The 13,626-nt window shown below is 23.4% G+C and overlaps 6 protein-coding genes across 6 annotated transcripts; all 6 read right to left on the bottom strand. All coding sequences in view use genetic code 6, as the record gives it.

Moving 5' to 3' along the window:
* Positions 1 to 385: 385 nt before the first annotated feature.
* TTHERM_00077579 (hypothetical protein) lies at positions 386 to 3,005 on the bottom strand (the record flags this gene model as incomplete). The annotated part of the gene is made up of 3 exons (XM_001471292.2): positions 386 to 1,806; positions 1,873 to 2,829; positions 2,879 to 3,005. 3 exons carry the CDS (start codon positions 3,003 to 3,005, stop codon positions 386 to 388), a joined length of 2,505 nt encoding a protein of 834 aa, XP_001471342.2.
* A 186-nt stretch (positions 3,006 to 3,191) lies between these two features.
* On the bottom strand, positions 3,192 to 3,677 carry TTHERM_00077570 (hypothetical protein; the record flags this gene model as incomplete). Its single annotated transcript, XM_001015698.2, has 1 exon — positions 3,192 to 3,677. One exon carries the CDS (start codon positions 3,675 to 3,677, stop codon positions 3,192 to 3,194), a length of 486 nt encoding a protein of 161 aa, XP_001015698.2.
* Positions 3,678 to 4,815: 1,138 nt separating this feature from the next.
* On the bottom strand, positions 4,816 to 5,520 carry TTHERM_00077560 (glutathione S-transferase, amine-terminal domain protein; the record flags this gene model as incomplete). Its single annotated transcript, XM_001015697.2, has 1 exon — positions 4,816 to 5,520. One exon carries the CDS (start codon positions 5,518 to 5,520, stop codon positions 4,816 to 4,818), a length of 705 nt encoding a protein of 234 aa, XP_001015697.2.
* Positions 5,521 to 6,110: 590 nt separating this feature from the next.
* TTHERM_00077550 (glutathione S-transferase, amine-terminal domain protein) lies at positions 6,111 to 6,815 on the bottom strand (the record flags this gene model as incomplete). Its single annotated transcript, XM_001015696.3, has 1 exon — positions 6,111 to 6,815. The coding sequence occupies one exon, from the start codon at positions 6,813 to 6,815 to the stop codon at positions 6,111 to 6,113; it is 705 nt and encodes a 234-aa protein (XP_001015696.1).
* Positions 6,816 to 8,444: 1,629 nt separating this feature from the next.
* Positions 8,445 to 9,155, bottom strand: TTHERM_00077530 (glutathione S-transferase, amine-terminal domain protein; the record flags this gene model as incomplete). The annotated part of the gene is made up of 1 exon (XM_001015694.1): positions 8,445 to 9,155. The coding sequence occupies one exon, from the start codon at positions 9,153 to 9,155 to the stop codon at positions 8,445 to 8,447; it is 711 nt and encodes a 236-aa protein (XP_001015694.1).
* An 802-nt stretch (positions 9,156 to 9,957) lies between these two features.
* TTHERM_00077520 (cyclic nucleotide-binding domain protein) lies at positions 9,958 to 12,290 on the bottom strand (the record flags this gene model as incomplete). The annotated part of the gene is made up of 4 exons (XM_001015693.2): positions 9,958 to 10,362; positions 10,419 to 11,236; positions 11,295 to 11,593; positions 11,842 to 12,290. 4 exons carry the CDS (start codon positions 12,288 to 12,290, stop codon positions 9,958 to 9,960), a joined length of 1,971 nt encoding a protein of 656 aa, XP_001015693.2.
* Positions 12,291 to 13,626: the final 1,336 nt, after the last annotated feature.

The following is a 13,626-nucleotide window of genomic DNA, read 5'->3' as shown; positions in this document are numbered from 1 at the left end:
AAGAGTTAGTTATAAAGGTATTATTTAAACTCCTTGCTAATTAATAGAGTATCTTAAAGTAACTAAATCAATCGCTTTTTAGGCATCAGAACAAGAGTTAAAATTCTACCCTAAATCACAATATATATGTTAATCTTTTCAAACTTGCCAAACAGACTCAATCAATGTTATTTATTTTTTGTCCAGTTTTTAGATTTCAGATTTATTATCTTTTTAAAATTAATTTTAGATTTAAAAGTTTTCAGATTTGAGATGACTACCTTCAAGAAAACTAATAAAAATTACCCTACAAGTAATTGAAAGTAAGAGCGTTCGGTTAAGCATAATTTGAGCAAATTAATTTAAGTTTATCAATAATCTTAAAATTATGAATTTAAGTTAAATTTCAAAAATTTTAGTATGAGTTGTTAGTAATTTTAATAGAGTTAGATGTAGGCACAAAAGTTTTATATCCAGAACTGACCGTATTAACATTATTGTTAGTTTTAGATGTATATAAATCTTAGTTCATATTATATAAATCTTAAAGGTTAGTTTAAGAGTTGTATTTTGAAAATAATTAACTTTTTCTTTAATTTTATTGCTATCCACCTGGGTTAAGTAGTAATTGCTAATATTTACGTTCTTGTTCTATTTAATTTTATATTTTTTATTGTTTGTAATAATCGCCACCAAATAATTTTAATCCTCTATCGTTTATCCTGGTTAAATCTTCAATTTGTTCATGCTAGATTCTTTCTTTCTGCTCTTATTTTTTTCTTATTTCTTTGAGATAGTCTGCTCTTGCTTATCCAAATTACAAGTCGTCAAATAGATATTTTTGAATTCTATTTTTGTATTTTTCAGACTTCTCTGGCGAAATTGCAAATCCATTAAATCCAGGGCTTCTAAATTCAGCATTTTTTGGAACTTTTATATTACCATTATTAAAATTATTATCATTATCTAAGTACTTGGGTTCTATGCTCCAAGCTTGAGGCTTATTACCTAGATTAGAAGCATACTTCATAGATCCTCTATTGAAATAACCTTCGTAAAGCTGTTCACTAGATTTGTAACCCTTCTAAGGCGTATGTTAAGAATTAATATTACTACCAAAAGGAAGTGTTTATCCTGCAGTTGACAAAGAAGAGTTATTATTCATTTAAGGCTAATTAACTTATTATAGAAATAAATTGTCTGGTAAATTTGAAACAGCAAACTATCTTAAACGATTATTGTATTCTTCTAGTAATTAATAATATTATTAAATATCATTTTCATAATAATAAGCTAACAAAAACTTAAAATAATCTTCGAAGTGTTTCTTTCTTAGCTCATCTTCAATAGCCTTTTTTTCTTATTCTAGCTTGATGTCCTCTGCAAGCTTCCTCATTTCTATTTTCATTTCGAAATTGACATCTTTTCTAATATCATCTAAAATATCAATGATGTCTTGCTTTTTGATGAATTGATTGTTTATTTACACTAATTTATCTTCAAGTTCTTTTTTTTGTTTTTCAAACTCTTGCTTAGAAAGTTAAGCAATTTTTTTAGATTACTGATTTTGCTATTAAACTTATTTCATTATCGGACTTACCTATTGCTAAGACATTTAGTTACTGCTTAAATAGCTAGACTAGCTTAAAATTTAGTCTCCTGCTTTTTGCAGCTAACTTTTATTTTCTACCTTTTTCCTAATTGAGGATTATTCTAACTGATCAGGCTAAGACGAAAGGTGTTACCAAATACTTTCAGGTTTAAGCTAAAAGGAATCTTAGTTTAATTTATTGTTTGCAGATCTCCTTTCTTGTTAGTTAAAAGCAGCTTTTAAATAATATTACAAAATTATTGATTTTCATTCAACTAAATTAAAAAAATAAATTTAAATACGCTTTTCTTAAATAATTTAATCTTAAGCAGTACTCCTATTGTTGAATTTATATGGCTCTATTTCGAACGAATTAAGAATTTATTTTGTTTAATAATTTTTTGCACTTTGTCTTTTATAATTCTCATCCAACTCCTCACGATCTTTCTATGATGCTACAAAAATAATTTTTTTTCTAAATTCTTCTTCTGATTGATCATTCATCTCTAAAGTTTCCTCAGAAACAGGATAATCTTCTATGTTCGGAATAGGAGTTTTTCTTATTACCTTATTTTCCGTATTACCTATTTCATTTTTAGGAAGTTTATTTATTCCATCTCCCATAAATATCTCCCTAAATCCGAATCCTTCTTACAGTTCTTGCAAGTCTCTTTATTAAATTTCCTCTTCTAAGTTGCTCTAAGAAGAAGGAGCGTGTTTACTAATTTAAAGCAGCATCGTTTGAGGTTTATTAATGTTTTTTTTGAAATTGTACTCTTACTCGTGATATATTTTGAGCAGAAGCCATCCAAAAGAAATAGCAAAATTAGCTCTCTTAGGAGGAGTGAGTTTGATTTCAATAATAAGACTACCTATAATATAAAAATAGAGAAAAGCCATACACAAATCTCCACAATCGTCATTCTTTGATTCCTGCACTTTATAGCTAAAGTTATCAGGCAAAATAATGATACCTTTCCCAGGGATTTAAAAATCAAAAAATTTCTTGTGAAAATCTTTAACAATCTGAATTACATTTCCAAATTTATCCTCTGAATTTGTTTTATAATCTATTAAGTAGATTTCATTTTCATGTATTTTCCATAGAGTAACAAACCACTAATTATCAAACTTAAAAAGCAAGATCAAATCGTCATAGTCTTTCAATCTGTACTACTGAATAACTTCTCCTTTATCAAAAAAGAAGTACTTATATTTTTCAACCTTCGATTTATTTTCATTTATCATCACTTCACACCCTACGTTTTTTATCAGAAATAAATACATAAAGTATTTTATTTTAATTACCTATGACATAATATCTTCTTCCAGTTTTTGAAGTTACGTAGCTTTAATTTTCTAGATATTTTAAGTATGTTCTCATAAGGTCTTTTCCTATTTTCACTATATTATTTACTCCATGATAAATCTCCATTTTGTATTGCTTTGTAAGAGAATGAATTGTGCTCAGTTTAAAATAAGCATTAAGTTCTCTTAACCCTTGATCAGGTCGAATGGGATGAGGAAAGAGAGAGAAACTAACTAATTCATCATAATCTGGTTACTTGATTGCTGCTTCATTAAGGTATGTTTCATAGAGAAATTTAAACTCTTCACTGCTTCAGTTTTCTAATTATGGTAACACTATTGCCTTGTTTATTACAGTTTGATTTTTGCGTACTATTCTCCCTTCTCTATTTTATACAAAAATAGGTTCCCACGAACCATCTCTAAACAATTAAACTCTTTTGCAATTTATTTTTGTGTTTGGGTTCTTATTTAACTCATCAATTTGATTCCAAGTATTATCAATAATCCTTTATAGTTCTTCATCTGGTAAAAACTCCTTTGGATCGATTGTATTTAAGCATATGTTACACCAAAATGTCATATCATCTATTTCTGGAATTTGGGTTTATGTTTAAGTTGCTTTTTTCTGCTTATCTAAAATTTGTAATTTATCATAAATGCATTCAGGCTTTTTGCAATATTTATTTCTATATGCAATCAACCTTTTATCGTTATAAGTAATAGGGATAGATATAGAAACAAGGCTGGGATCTTAATCGAAGAACCTTTTTATTGAGGGTAGCTTTCCCTTTATCATTTTAATCGATTTCGGTCAGTAATTTGTCAAAAAATATACTACTTTTTTGATTTAAAGAACTAAAAACTAAGTAAGTTACTTTCTAAAAATTAATGAGTAATAAATAATATGAAATTTAGTTAAAAAAAATGATATATCAAATGTAATTAATTAAGTATTTTTTAATTGAAATGTTTGCTGGTTTTTTCATTTGTTTTTTAATAAATTTCTATTTATAAAAACAATAAATAATAGCTGAATATAAACCGACTTTAGAAAAACTAAACCCATAAAACAATCAAAACTGAAGCATTTTGTTAAAATAAATTATTTTATGTAAATTTATATAAAATTTCAAGAAAATTTAAAACATGAAATTTATTTTAAAGTTGAATAAATATTTAAATAATTTATTTATTTAATTAATTAATCTATTAATAGAGATAAGATTTATGAAATTAGTAATTAATTAATAAAAGTAGAGTCTTTATACTTATTATAATGCTTACTTAAAGCATAAGATAAAGCTATAATCTTATTAAAATATTATTATTTAGATCCAAAAGAAATAAATTTATTCCAGATATAAAAAATAATCAATTTTTAGTGCATAAGCTAGATCAAAAAAATTAAAAAAACAATTAAAAATAATTCATTTAACCATAAAAAAAGAAATTTTATTAATTCCAAAAAGATATCTTAAAATTATTTTCATTTGTTTTTACAATTATTAATATAAAAACTAATAAACTTGACTGCTTGAAATAATTAATAGAATACAGTCAAAATAAAAGATAATACAATTTAATAACTTAAAGTAGAATCTTTATTCTTATTCTACTAAATAATTTTTGTTAAGTGTATGAGAGAAATCTATCTAAAACCCTATCTAAATTAGTTATTTAAATTTTAAAATAAATAAAGTAAAAAAACAATAAAAATTGTTTTAGTAGCCATAAAAAAATATCATTTTATGTGCAAAAAAAAGATATCATAAAACTATGTTTATTTTTTATTGGATTCTAATAAAAATTTATGGTTACAAATATTTAATTAAACATTTTATAAGACTTTATCATAAATAATTAATATATAATTTAGTATTACAAAAGCAAAGTAAAGAATGGCAAGGCATATTTTATTTTTTTCAGGTTTTTTATCATTTTTTAAATTAAGAATTAAATTTAGTTATAAAATCTTTTCCCGAAATAATAGCTTTATTCTATGGAAAGAATTCAGTATGCATCTAATATCTTTCTGTTATTGTGTAATCTTTAATTGCCGGTAAATTGTAAAAATGCTATATATATTCATTTAAACTGGGAAGATTTTTTTCAAAAAGTTCATTGTCTAAACATTTATAATGCAAAAGAAGCTCAACTAAATTAAAATCAGCTGTGGTTACATAAGGAAAAATAAATTTATTTTTACCTCTTATGTTAACAAAACTTCCAAATTTTTTTTAGCATCTGTTTAGAAAATCTCTTTTTTCTTCATGAACCTTTGGATTAAAAAATTGTTCTTTAACATAAAGTCCTATTTCAGATATTACAAGATTAATCTAGTTAATTCTGTCTTCATCGTTTCCATGTCCTTAACCAAGCAATTAGATATAATTAGAATTACGTTTTGCTATATATCTCATAATAGTTTGTACATCTGTTAATTTTAAATCTCCATCTATAATGTAGGGCAAATTTGCAAATTGTTTGAATTATTTTTAATCTTTTTAAAACCACTCACTCTCATTTTCTGAATAATATATTTTTTCATTATAATTGGTTTAGGTATATTCTAAAAGAAATCTTATAGGCATAGCATTTCCTCTTTAAATCCAGGACCCAAATAAAAGTTATGATTTCATTTTAAAAATTGTTATTTTTACTATTTTTTTTTAGATATTAAATCGAAATCAAGCAAACTAGAATTTTATGTAGTTCTATAATAAAAATAGATATTATAATAAATTATTCAAATGAAATATTTTTAAATAAGATTTACTTTTCACAATAAAAGGATGGATTTAAGTATTTCCAAAATAAATAAAGCAGATATTATTTATATAATAAATTTATTAATAAATATGAACAGGCAGGTAGAAATTTTATTAAGATTTGTATATCTAAATTAGTAATGAAATTTATAATTTCTTTTATTATAAATTTGGGAATTGAAAATCTTAATCTAAAATATCTTTTTTATTTAATTGTGTGTGTGGCTTATGGAAAGTTTTATTTTACTTAAATTACTAATGGAAAAGGTTTATATGGTAATATAATAAAAGTTTGTTTTTTATAATCTCTTATTTGTACTTTCAATTTTTGAAATCAAATAATTAATTAATAAATTGATTGCAAAATTTTAGATATTTTTGATTATTTCAAAAGTCTTAATTAGATTTACAAAAACGAATGCATGCATTTATAAATAAATTAATTATAGATTGATCAATAATCATACAAATTATTTATTAAACTTTTCTAAAAATTCTTAGCCTGTTACGGTAGTTTTTTAGATAGGGAAGAATTCAGAGTAAGATCTGTATGTATCGGTTTTGACATATTCTGAAATTCTTGGGAGAGAGTAGAAGCTTTGGATGTAAGGTTCAAATACGCTCAAATGAGTGTTGAAAAGTTCTTCATCAAGACACTTGTAGTACAAAAGGACTTCGACAAGCTTGAAATCAGCAATAGTTAAGTAAGGGAGAAGGAAGGTGTTTTTACCTTTGAATTCAATAAGCTAATTGAATTTTGGATGAGTATTAGGAAGAACATCCTTTCTGATTTCTAAGATTTTAGGATTGAAATAGAAATCACGAATAGTTTATCTGAGATCATTAATAACAGAAATTAGCTAATCAATAACAAATTCATCATTAGGACCCTTGCCAACTCCAATTAACTCTTGATATTTGGGGTGTTTTTTAACTATGTACTTAATGACGCTATCATGCTCACTCAAATAGAAATCCCCATCAATAATGTAAGGTAGATTGGGGAAAGGCTTCAAAGTTTTTTTGTCTTTTTAAAACCACTCGTCAGGGTTATTGAAGTGGTAAATCTTTTCTTCGTAGCTGGCTTCTACATATTCAAGTAAGAATCTAATTTATTGACCTCTTCCTCTGGTGTTCCAGTATCCGTAAACTAATTTTGATGCCATTTTCTTTCAAAATCTTTAAATAGAGTATTTTATAGCTATAGTTAATTTTTTATTTATATTTATTATTATAAACAATCAGATAAGTTTCCAGATAAATATATTTTTATGCAATCAGAAATTAAAATCAAAATTTCTGGAATTATTTGAGAATAAAAAATTACCTAATGAGCGAATGAATATCTTTCTATTAGATAAAACTAATTAATTTCTTCCATAATAAATATCAAAAAACAGTAAGCTTTTTTCAAAATAAATTATTTTTTATAAATTTTATACTATATTCAAAGATATGAGTAGAAAAGACAAGTTCCCATATTATAAACATAAGCAACCAGAATTAAAAATAGCAAATTTCTGGAAAAATTTGAGAGTAAAAAATTGCTTAAAGAAAGAATGAGTATCTTTCTAATAAATAAAAACTAATGAATTAGCTTTAAAATAATAAATAAATAAATCAGAAAGCTGCTCTCAAAATTAGTTATTTGAGCTATAAGAAATATTTTATTCAAAGATATGGGTGTAGCTGAGGTATTCATTTTTTTATAAACTTGAATTATTTTATAAAGGAAATAGGATAGATTAGAATAAATGCCAAAAGAATGCATGCATACAATTTTTAGAGAAAATTTTCTGTTAAAATACTTTTTAAAGATTACTTACTGAGCTTCTTTTACAAAGTTAATTAAAAAAGTAAAAATAAATATTTAGTTATTTTTAAGTATATTTTGTGCTTATTATATAAAAAATATTAGCATGCAATTTATTATTTTGTTGATGCTATCCTTAGCCATCTACCAAAAATACATCTGACATAAAACTAAATTTATTAAAAAGTGATTTTCATCTGTGCTTGATAAGCTTATATAAATATTTGATTGAATAACTTGATCCAAAAGTTTTAGTTTTTCATAATAATATTTAGGTATTGTTAAAGATAAAAGAAAAATCAAAGTAAAATTTTAAAAAAAGTACTTATAAAATCTAATCAAAAAATATGTAAATTCAGTATTAATTTAGTAACAAATAAAGTTCTATTTGAAACTATTCAAAATATTAAAATTCTATATTTTATTTGAATATTTCATATTAATAATTAGCTCTGCTTGTAAATATTTTAAATTACTTAATCATATTATTTCGTCATTTTAGTATTTTACTCAAATAGTGTAAAAATAAAGAGAAATTAGTAAATACATTTAAATATAAAAAGTACTAACTACTATAAGTAAAAGAAATAATGCTAACTACAATATTTTTTTCAACTTAGTTACAAAGCTTGATTTTGATCGGCATGGCATTTGGTATGCTATGCTTATTATCAGTCATTAATAAAAATGAATGAACTTTGTTTTTGTTTTAAATTATTTTGGAAATACTTAAAAAGAATATAACAACTTTATTATAAAATTTAACTTTTTAATTCAGAATTTTCTACAAAATTTATAAATTGTGTATTTAATATGTATGAAAAAATTTTAATTTTAGATTAAATTATATGTTAAAAAATTGGTTCATAATCAAGAAACTAATAATTAACTTTTTTTTATTAGTTGTAATAGTAGAATTTGTGATTTAGAAGAAAGTATCAAGAAAGAAAGAAAATACAATATTTTTATTATATTCATGGCTTCATACAAACTATTTATTAAATTCTTCTATAAATTCATACCCAGTAAAGCTACTTTTTTGAATTGGGAAAAATACAGTGTTGGATTTGTACCTGTCAGTCTTTAAATATTCTGAAATTCTAGGCAGGGAATGGAAATGATAGATGTAAGGATTGAAAACATTTAAATTTGCATCGAATTAATCTGCGTCAAGAGCTTTATAGTAGAGAAGGACTTCAATAAGTTTAAAATCAGCTATTGTTAAGTATGGAAGAAGGAAGGTATTTGTTTTTTTAAATTCGATTAGTTAATTGAACTTTGTGTGAGTAGTTGCTAGTACTTCCTTTTTGACTTCTTGGACTTTAGGATTAAAGCATAGATCTTTAATAGTTGCTCTTATATCGTTTATAACAGAAACAAGCTAATCTACAATAAATTCGTCATTTGGTCCTTTGCCTATACCAATTAATTCGTGATATTTAGGATGCTTCTTGACTATATACTTGATTACAACATCATGCTCACTTAAATAAAAATCACCATCTATAATGTAAGGTAGGTTTGGGAATGGTTTTAAAGCTTTTTTATCCTTCTTAAACCACTCGTCCTATTCAGGCTCAGAGAAAATATAAGTCTTTTCTTCATAATCGGCCTCTACATATTCAAGTAAGAACCTAATTTATTAACCTCTTCCTCTACCGTTCCAATATCCAAAAATTAATTTTGATGTCATTTTTAAAAAGTATTTATCCAAAATTTTAAAATTAATTTTGTATTATTATTTAATTTATTTATTTTTCAATTTATTGACCAAACTGTTTTTGATTATGTAGTGTCTGTCTCTCTGTCTGTCTTTCTCTCATGTTAAGATAAATCTAATTTTAATCAAATTTTTATTTGAATTTCAGAGAGTAACAAATAAAATTGTAAAAGACTAATAAAAGTAATAAAGATTAATAAAACAGGTATTTATTGAATTACCATAATACCTCAATCATTAAATTTTACTAATTTCAAATAATGAGGTAAGATACCTTTTTTATTTGAGCTGAATTTGGGCTAGCTAGAGGTGGATGATTATATATATAAGATGATTTATAGTATTTAAATTTTTGTTTTTAAGAAAAATAAAATAATTTTATATTTAATATAAGAGATACTTCTGAAATTTTATATTTGTACTTAAATAAATAAATAAATAATTAACTAAAAAGGAACATTTTATTCAATAGTTTAAATATATTTAATATAAAAGAATTTAAAAGTAATGAAAGAATTAAAATTTAATTGAATAAATAAAAAATATTTAATTATTCAAAAATATAAATAAAGTTAAAAAATAAATACTGAAAATATCTTTTGAATTAAATAAAAGAATTATAGTGTAATAGCATTTAATTTTTAGAATTTTAACTGTATTTAAGATTATAAATTAACAAAAGATATATTGATTCATAAAAGTTTTGAATTTCAATAGAACAAAATGAAAAATAATATTTAAAGCTAATTGATTTCCAAATAAAAATAAATCTTTTTCATAATATTTTTTTTTTCTTCATTTTGCGTTTTAAGTTTTTTATTTAAGCTTTCTAAATCCTGATTAGTTGATATTTTAAGTTTCCATAGACGAAATAAAATTTATAGTCTTTTTGCATTTCGAAATTCCAAGGAAAGTTATTACTTAAACTACTTTGAAACAATTGATAAGGACTTAGTACATTAGTGTCTTTCTATTCATACGAATTTCCATTTTAATCAAAAAATGAAACAAATTTTTAGTCAAGAGATTAGGATGTAATTTTCTTTTTAAATTTTAAAGCTAATTATTTTTAATTAAACTACTCCTTATTTTTATTTAGATTTTATTCTTCATTATAATCCTCTTCTAATTTACAAATTCCTTCCTCACTCTATTAATTTGAACTGTCTATTTCAATAACCTATTCAAAAAAATACATTTTAGAAAATATAAAATTAATTTTTTTTAATTAATTACACTATTTTATTCAGGTTCATTATTGCTTTGCCTTGAAAGTTATTTTGTAATTTTTGATAAATATTACATTTTTGACGATTAAATTTATTCATCTAAATATTTATCATAGCTATGCTAAGATAAAAAATTAGAGCCATCCATTGATTATTATGTATAGAGCTTAATTTTTTAAAAATAGCTTTGCTTGATTTAATCTGTTTGTATAATATCTTCGTTGTTTTTTTATTCCCCTTTCAGAATATTTCCAGTATTCTGAGAATTTTAATCAGATAGTAGTCTGAATGAAATTTCTTCTTCACCAATTTTAGTTTCTGTTTTTAATATACTCTCTAAATATTTAGATTATAAGCCATTTATATATTCAAGAGCAACATAGTTTATGTGAATATTTATATTTAAGCTATTTAGTTTATATTTTCTTCTTTTTTTACTACTTCTACTTTGTAATTTTGACTCAAGTATACCACATTTTTAAAATACAGAGAACCTATCAAAATAAACTCTTGGGCATTTTAAAGCACTATGGCACCTGCTAGAACAGTTAGTACATTTATCTCCAAGTTCTTTTAAATTGTCGTAGAATTGAATATTGTCTCTTATTTGACAAAATATTTCATAGTCCCTTTCTTCATTTTAAATTATATTAACAAATGTCTACCTGTTTAGCTTGACAATTTTAGTAAAACCTTAAGAAATACAGTGAAATTCATTTGTATTTCCTGTGAAGAAATTTTATTGACCAAAATACTATCCTTCTAAAAATATTTATGAATAATGACTATCATTTTAGTTGTTTTTACAATATTTTGTAACTTCAACTTATATTTAAAAATAATAATTAAATGTACTTACTTATTAATTTGATTTATGTTTTACCTTTACCAGAGTCTATGTAAATAATTGAATCTTCAGATTTATCTTTCAATAAAATAGTCTAGTTGGGATAATAAGTTATCTCTTCTAACGTAGAAGCGTACTCTAAGAGCGATTCCTTAGAGAAATTCTTCTCAAAAAATGAAATTTTTTTTAATACTTAAAGATTTTATTCTAATTTTAGCTTCATTCTAATTTCAGAAGACAAATTACTCACAGCATTTTCGACATCTTACTAATTTTATTTAATGTTTTTTTCATAAAAATAGTTCAGATCTAGATTTATTTGAGTTTATAAATCCCTAATTAATAAATAAAAATATTAACTGATTTTACTTAAAATAAAATAATTAAATTTTTTTTGAAAGATATTTTTTTAAAAAAATAATTTTTTAAAATAATGATCACCCTCATCATCCGTTATCCCATCTAAAATAAGGTTTTACATTATTTTATAATTTATTTAAAAAAGTGGATTTTAAAATCCAAATAAGTTTGATTTGAGCTAAATTTTTAATTCAAGATATAATTAAATACTATAGTAAATTACATGGATATATTTTTTTGTCTCATATACTCATTTATTACATTTATGTCATGTCTTTTACTAATTTCATTACTATCTAGTTCCTCGAGGATCATACCTATCACGTTTAGAATATATCCAAAAGTGATTGCTGTAATAAATGTTACAAATATAGTAAAACTAATCTATATTATAGAATTAGCAGTGTTTGATCCCATTATCATAAGTTACAAGGACCAATAAAAAGAATAAATATATAGCTACCACCAAACGTTTGTTGGTTCAAACATTTGATCAAACCATGTTTAGACATTTAGAACTTTTTATTCATACAAGCCTATTAAATACCATAGACATCCGATGGTGTGGGCAATCATAAACATTTTAAAGATTAAGTTGAAAATCTAAATGAGATAATATCTTTTGATTCTTTTGCAGAACTAATTTTAGATTTAATTCATATCTTAAGACATATTTTTGAATTTTAAACAAATTAGAATAATTAAAATGATATTTAAAATTAAGTTAAGTGAGTCTTTATAAACGTAGAGAATATAAAGAAATAGGATTGGTATAAAGTCATAAATTGATTTCTTTCTTAAGTAAATCAATATGATATGCTTTCTTTTTTATACTTTTTGAGTATAATTATAGATAAGAGTATTTATTTTAAGTAATATTTCAATTAACCAAACTGCAATTCCAATCATGTAGAGATTTAAGTATGTCATTATGCCTTAATTAAAAATTACTCCTAAAGAAAACAAATAAAAGAAAATCCAGTTAAATGTTATAAAATATATTTATATCATGAAACCAAAATTGCTTTAGGGGTTAATTAACGGTACATTTATTGAAGGGCATTTTTAAAGAATTGCGTTAATTTATTTTGCTATAAAATTAGTTATAGTGAATTGTTCTTTTCCTTATTATATAAAATCACACTTGTCATTAATTCTTTAGCGAATTTAATTAGTTAAATAAATAGTCCTACCAGATATTGTATAGTGATGAAAGAATTTCAAAGCCAATTTTTTAATCTTTGTCCAAAAAATCAAATTCTCATGAAAGCTTCTCTTATTGTTGTTTTATATATCAATTTGAGTTTATCGCCTAAGCTTTTCCTTTTTAATGTAATTATACTACGACTTGTTATGAAAATCTTTTTAGTTCTACTAACCAAAATATGTTTAGCATTCATTACAAGAAGGACTCATTTCAGATAAACCCTCAATTTAGTCTGTGAGATTTAGAATGTTTTGGTTAATGTTTATTTTTTTAAATAAATAAGTTTTATTTATATCATCGCACTCCTATCTACTCTTCTATTATTCTTAGTTTTAATTACATGTATTTTGAGATTCCTATTTTGATAAATCAATATCTCTATTTGTTTAACTCTATGCTACTTACTCTTGATGAGCAGGTAGCTCCCAAATAATCCTATCACTGAGGACTTCATTCCTAAATTTAAGCTGTTTAGAGTCTTCTGTATATTAAAGCTTTAATAGAATACCTTGTTGGCTATGGTCATTTATAAAATCATTAATACTCATAAACAAAGCTATATATATATATGTAATCTGTTGAGAAGTCACTAAATTATGTATTTTTTATATTTTTGAAAAGTTTTTAATTACTTGCTCAATAATCAATTATTCAATAATTAATATAAATTATAATAGGTCATTTATAATTTTTTTCACAACTAATACTTCAATTTGTTTTTAAATGACCTAAAGCTATTTATTTGTTTGTTGGGATATAATAAATTAGATATATTCAAATAATTTTTTAATTTCAACTTCA

Source organism: Tetrahymena thermophila (assembly GCF_000189635.1).
Source record: "Tetrahymena thermophila SB210 genomic scaffold scf_8254650, whole genome shotgun sequence".
Taxonomy (NCBI): Eukaryota; Ciliophora; class Oligohymenophorea; order Hymenostomatida; family Tetrahymenidae; genus Tetrahymena; species Tetrahymena thermophila.
Note: the sequence above shows the minus strand (reverse complement) of the source record. Positions and strands in the feature narration are given on the sequence as shown.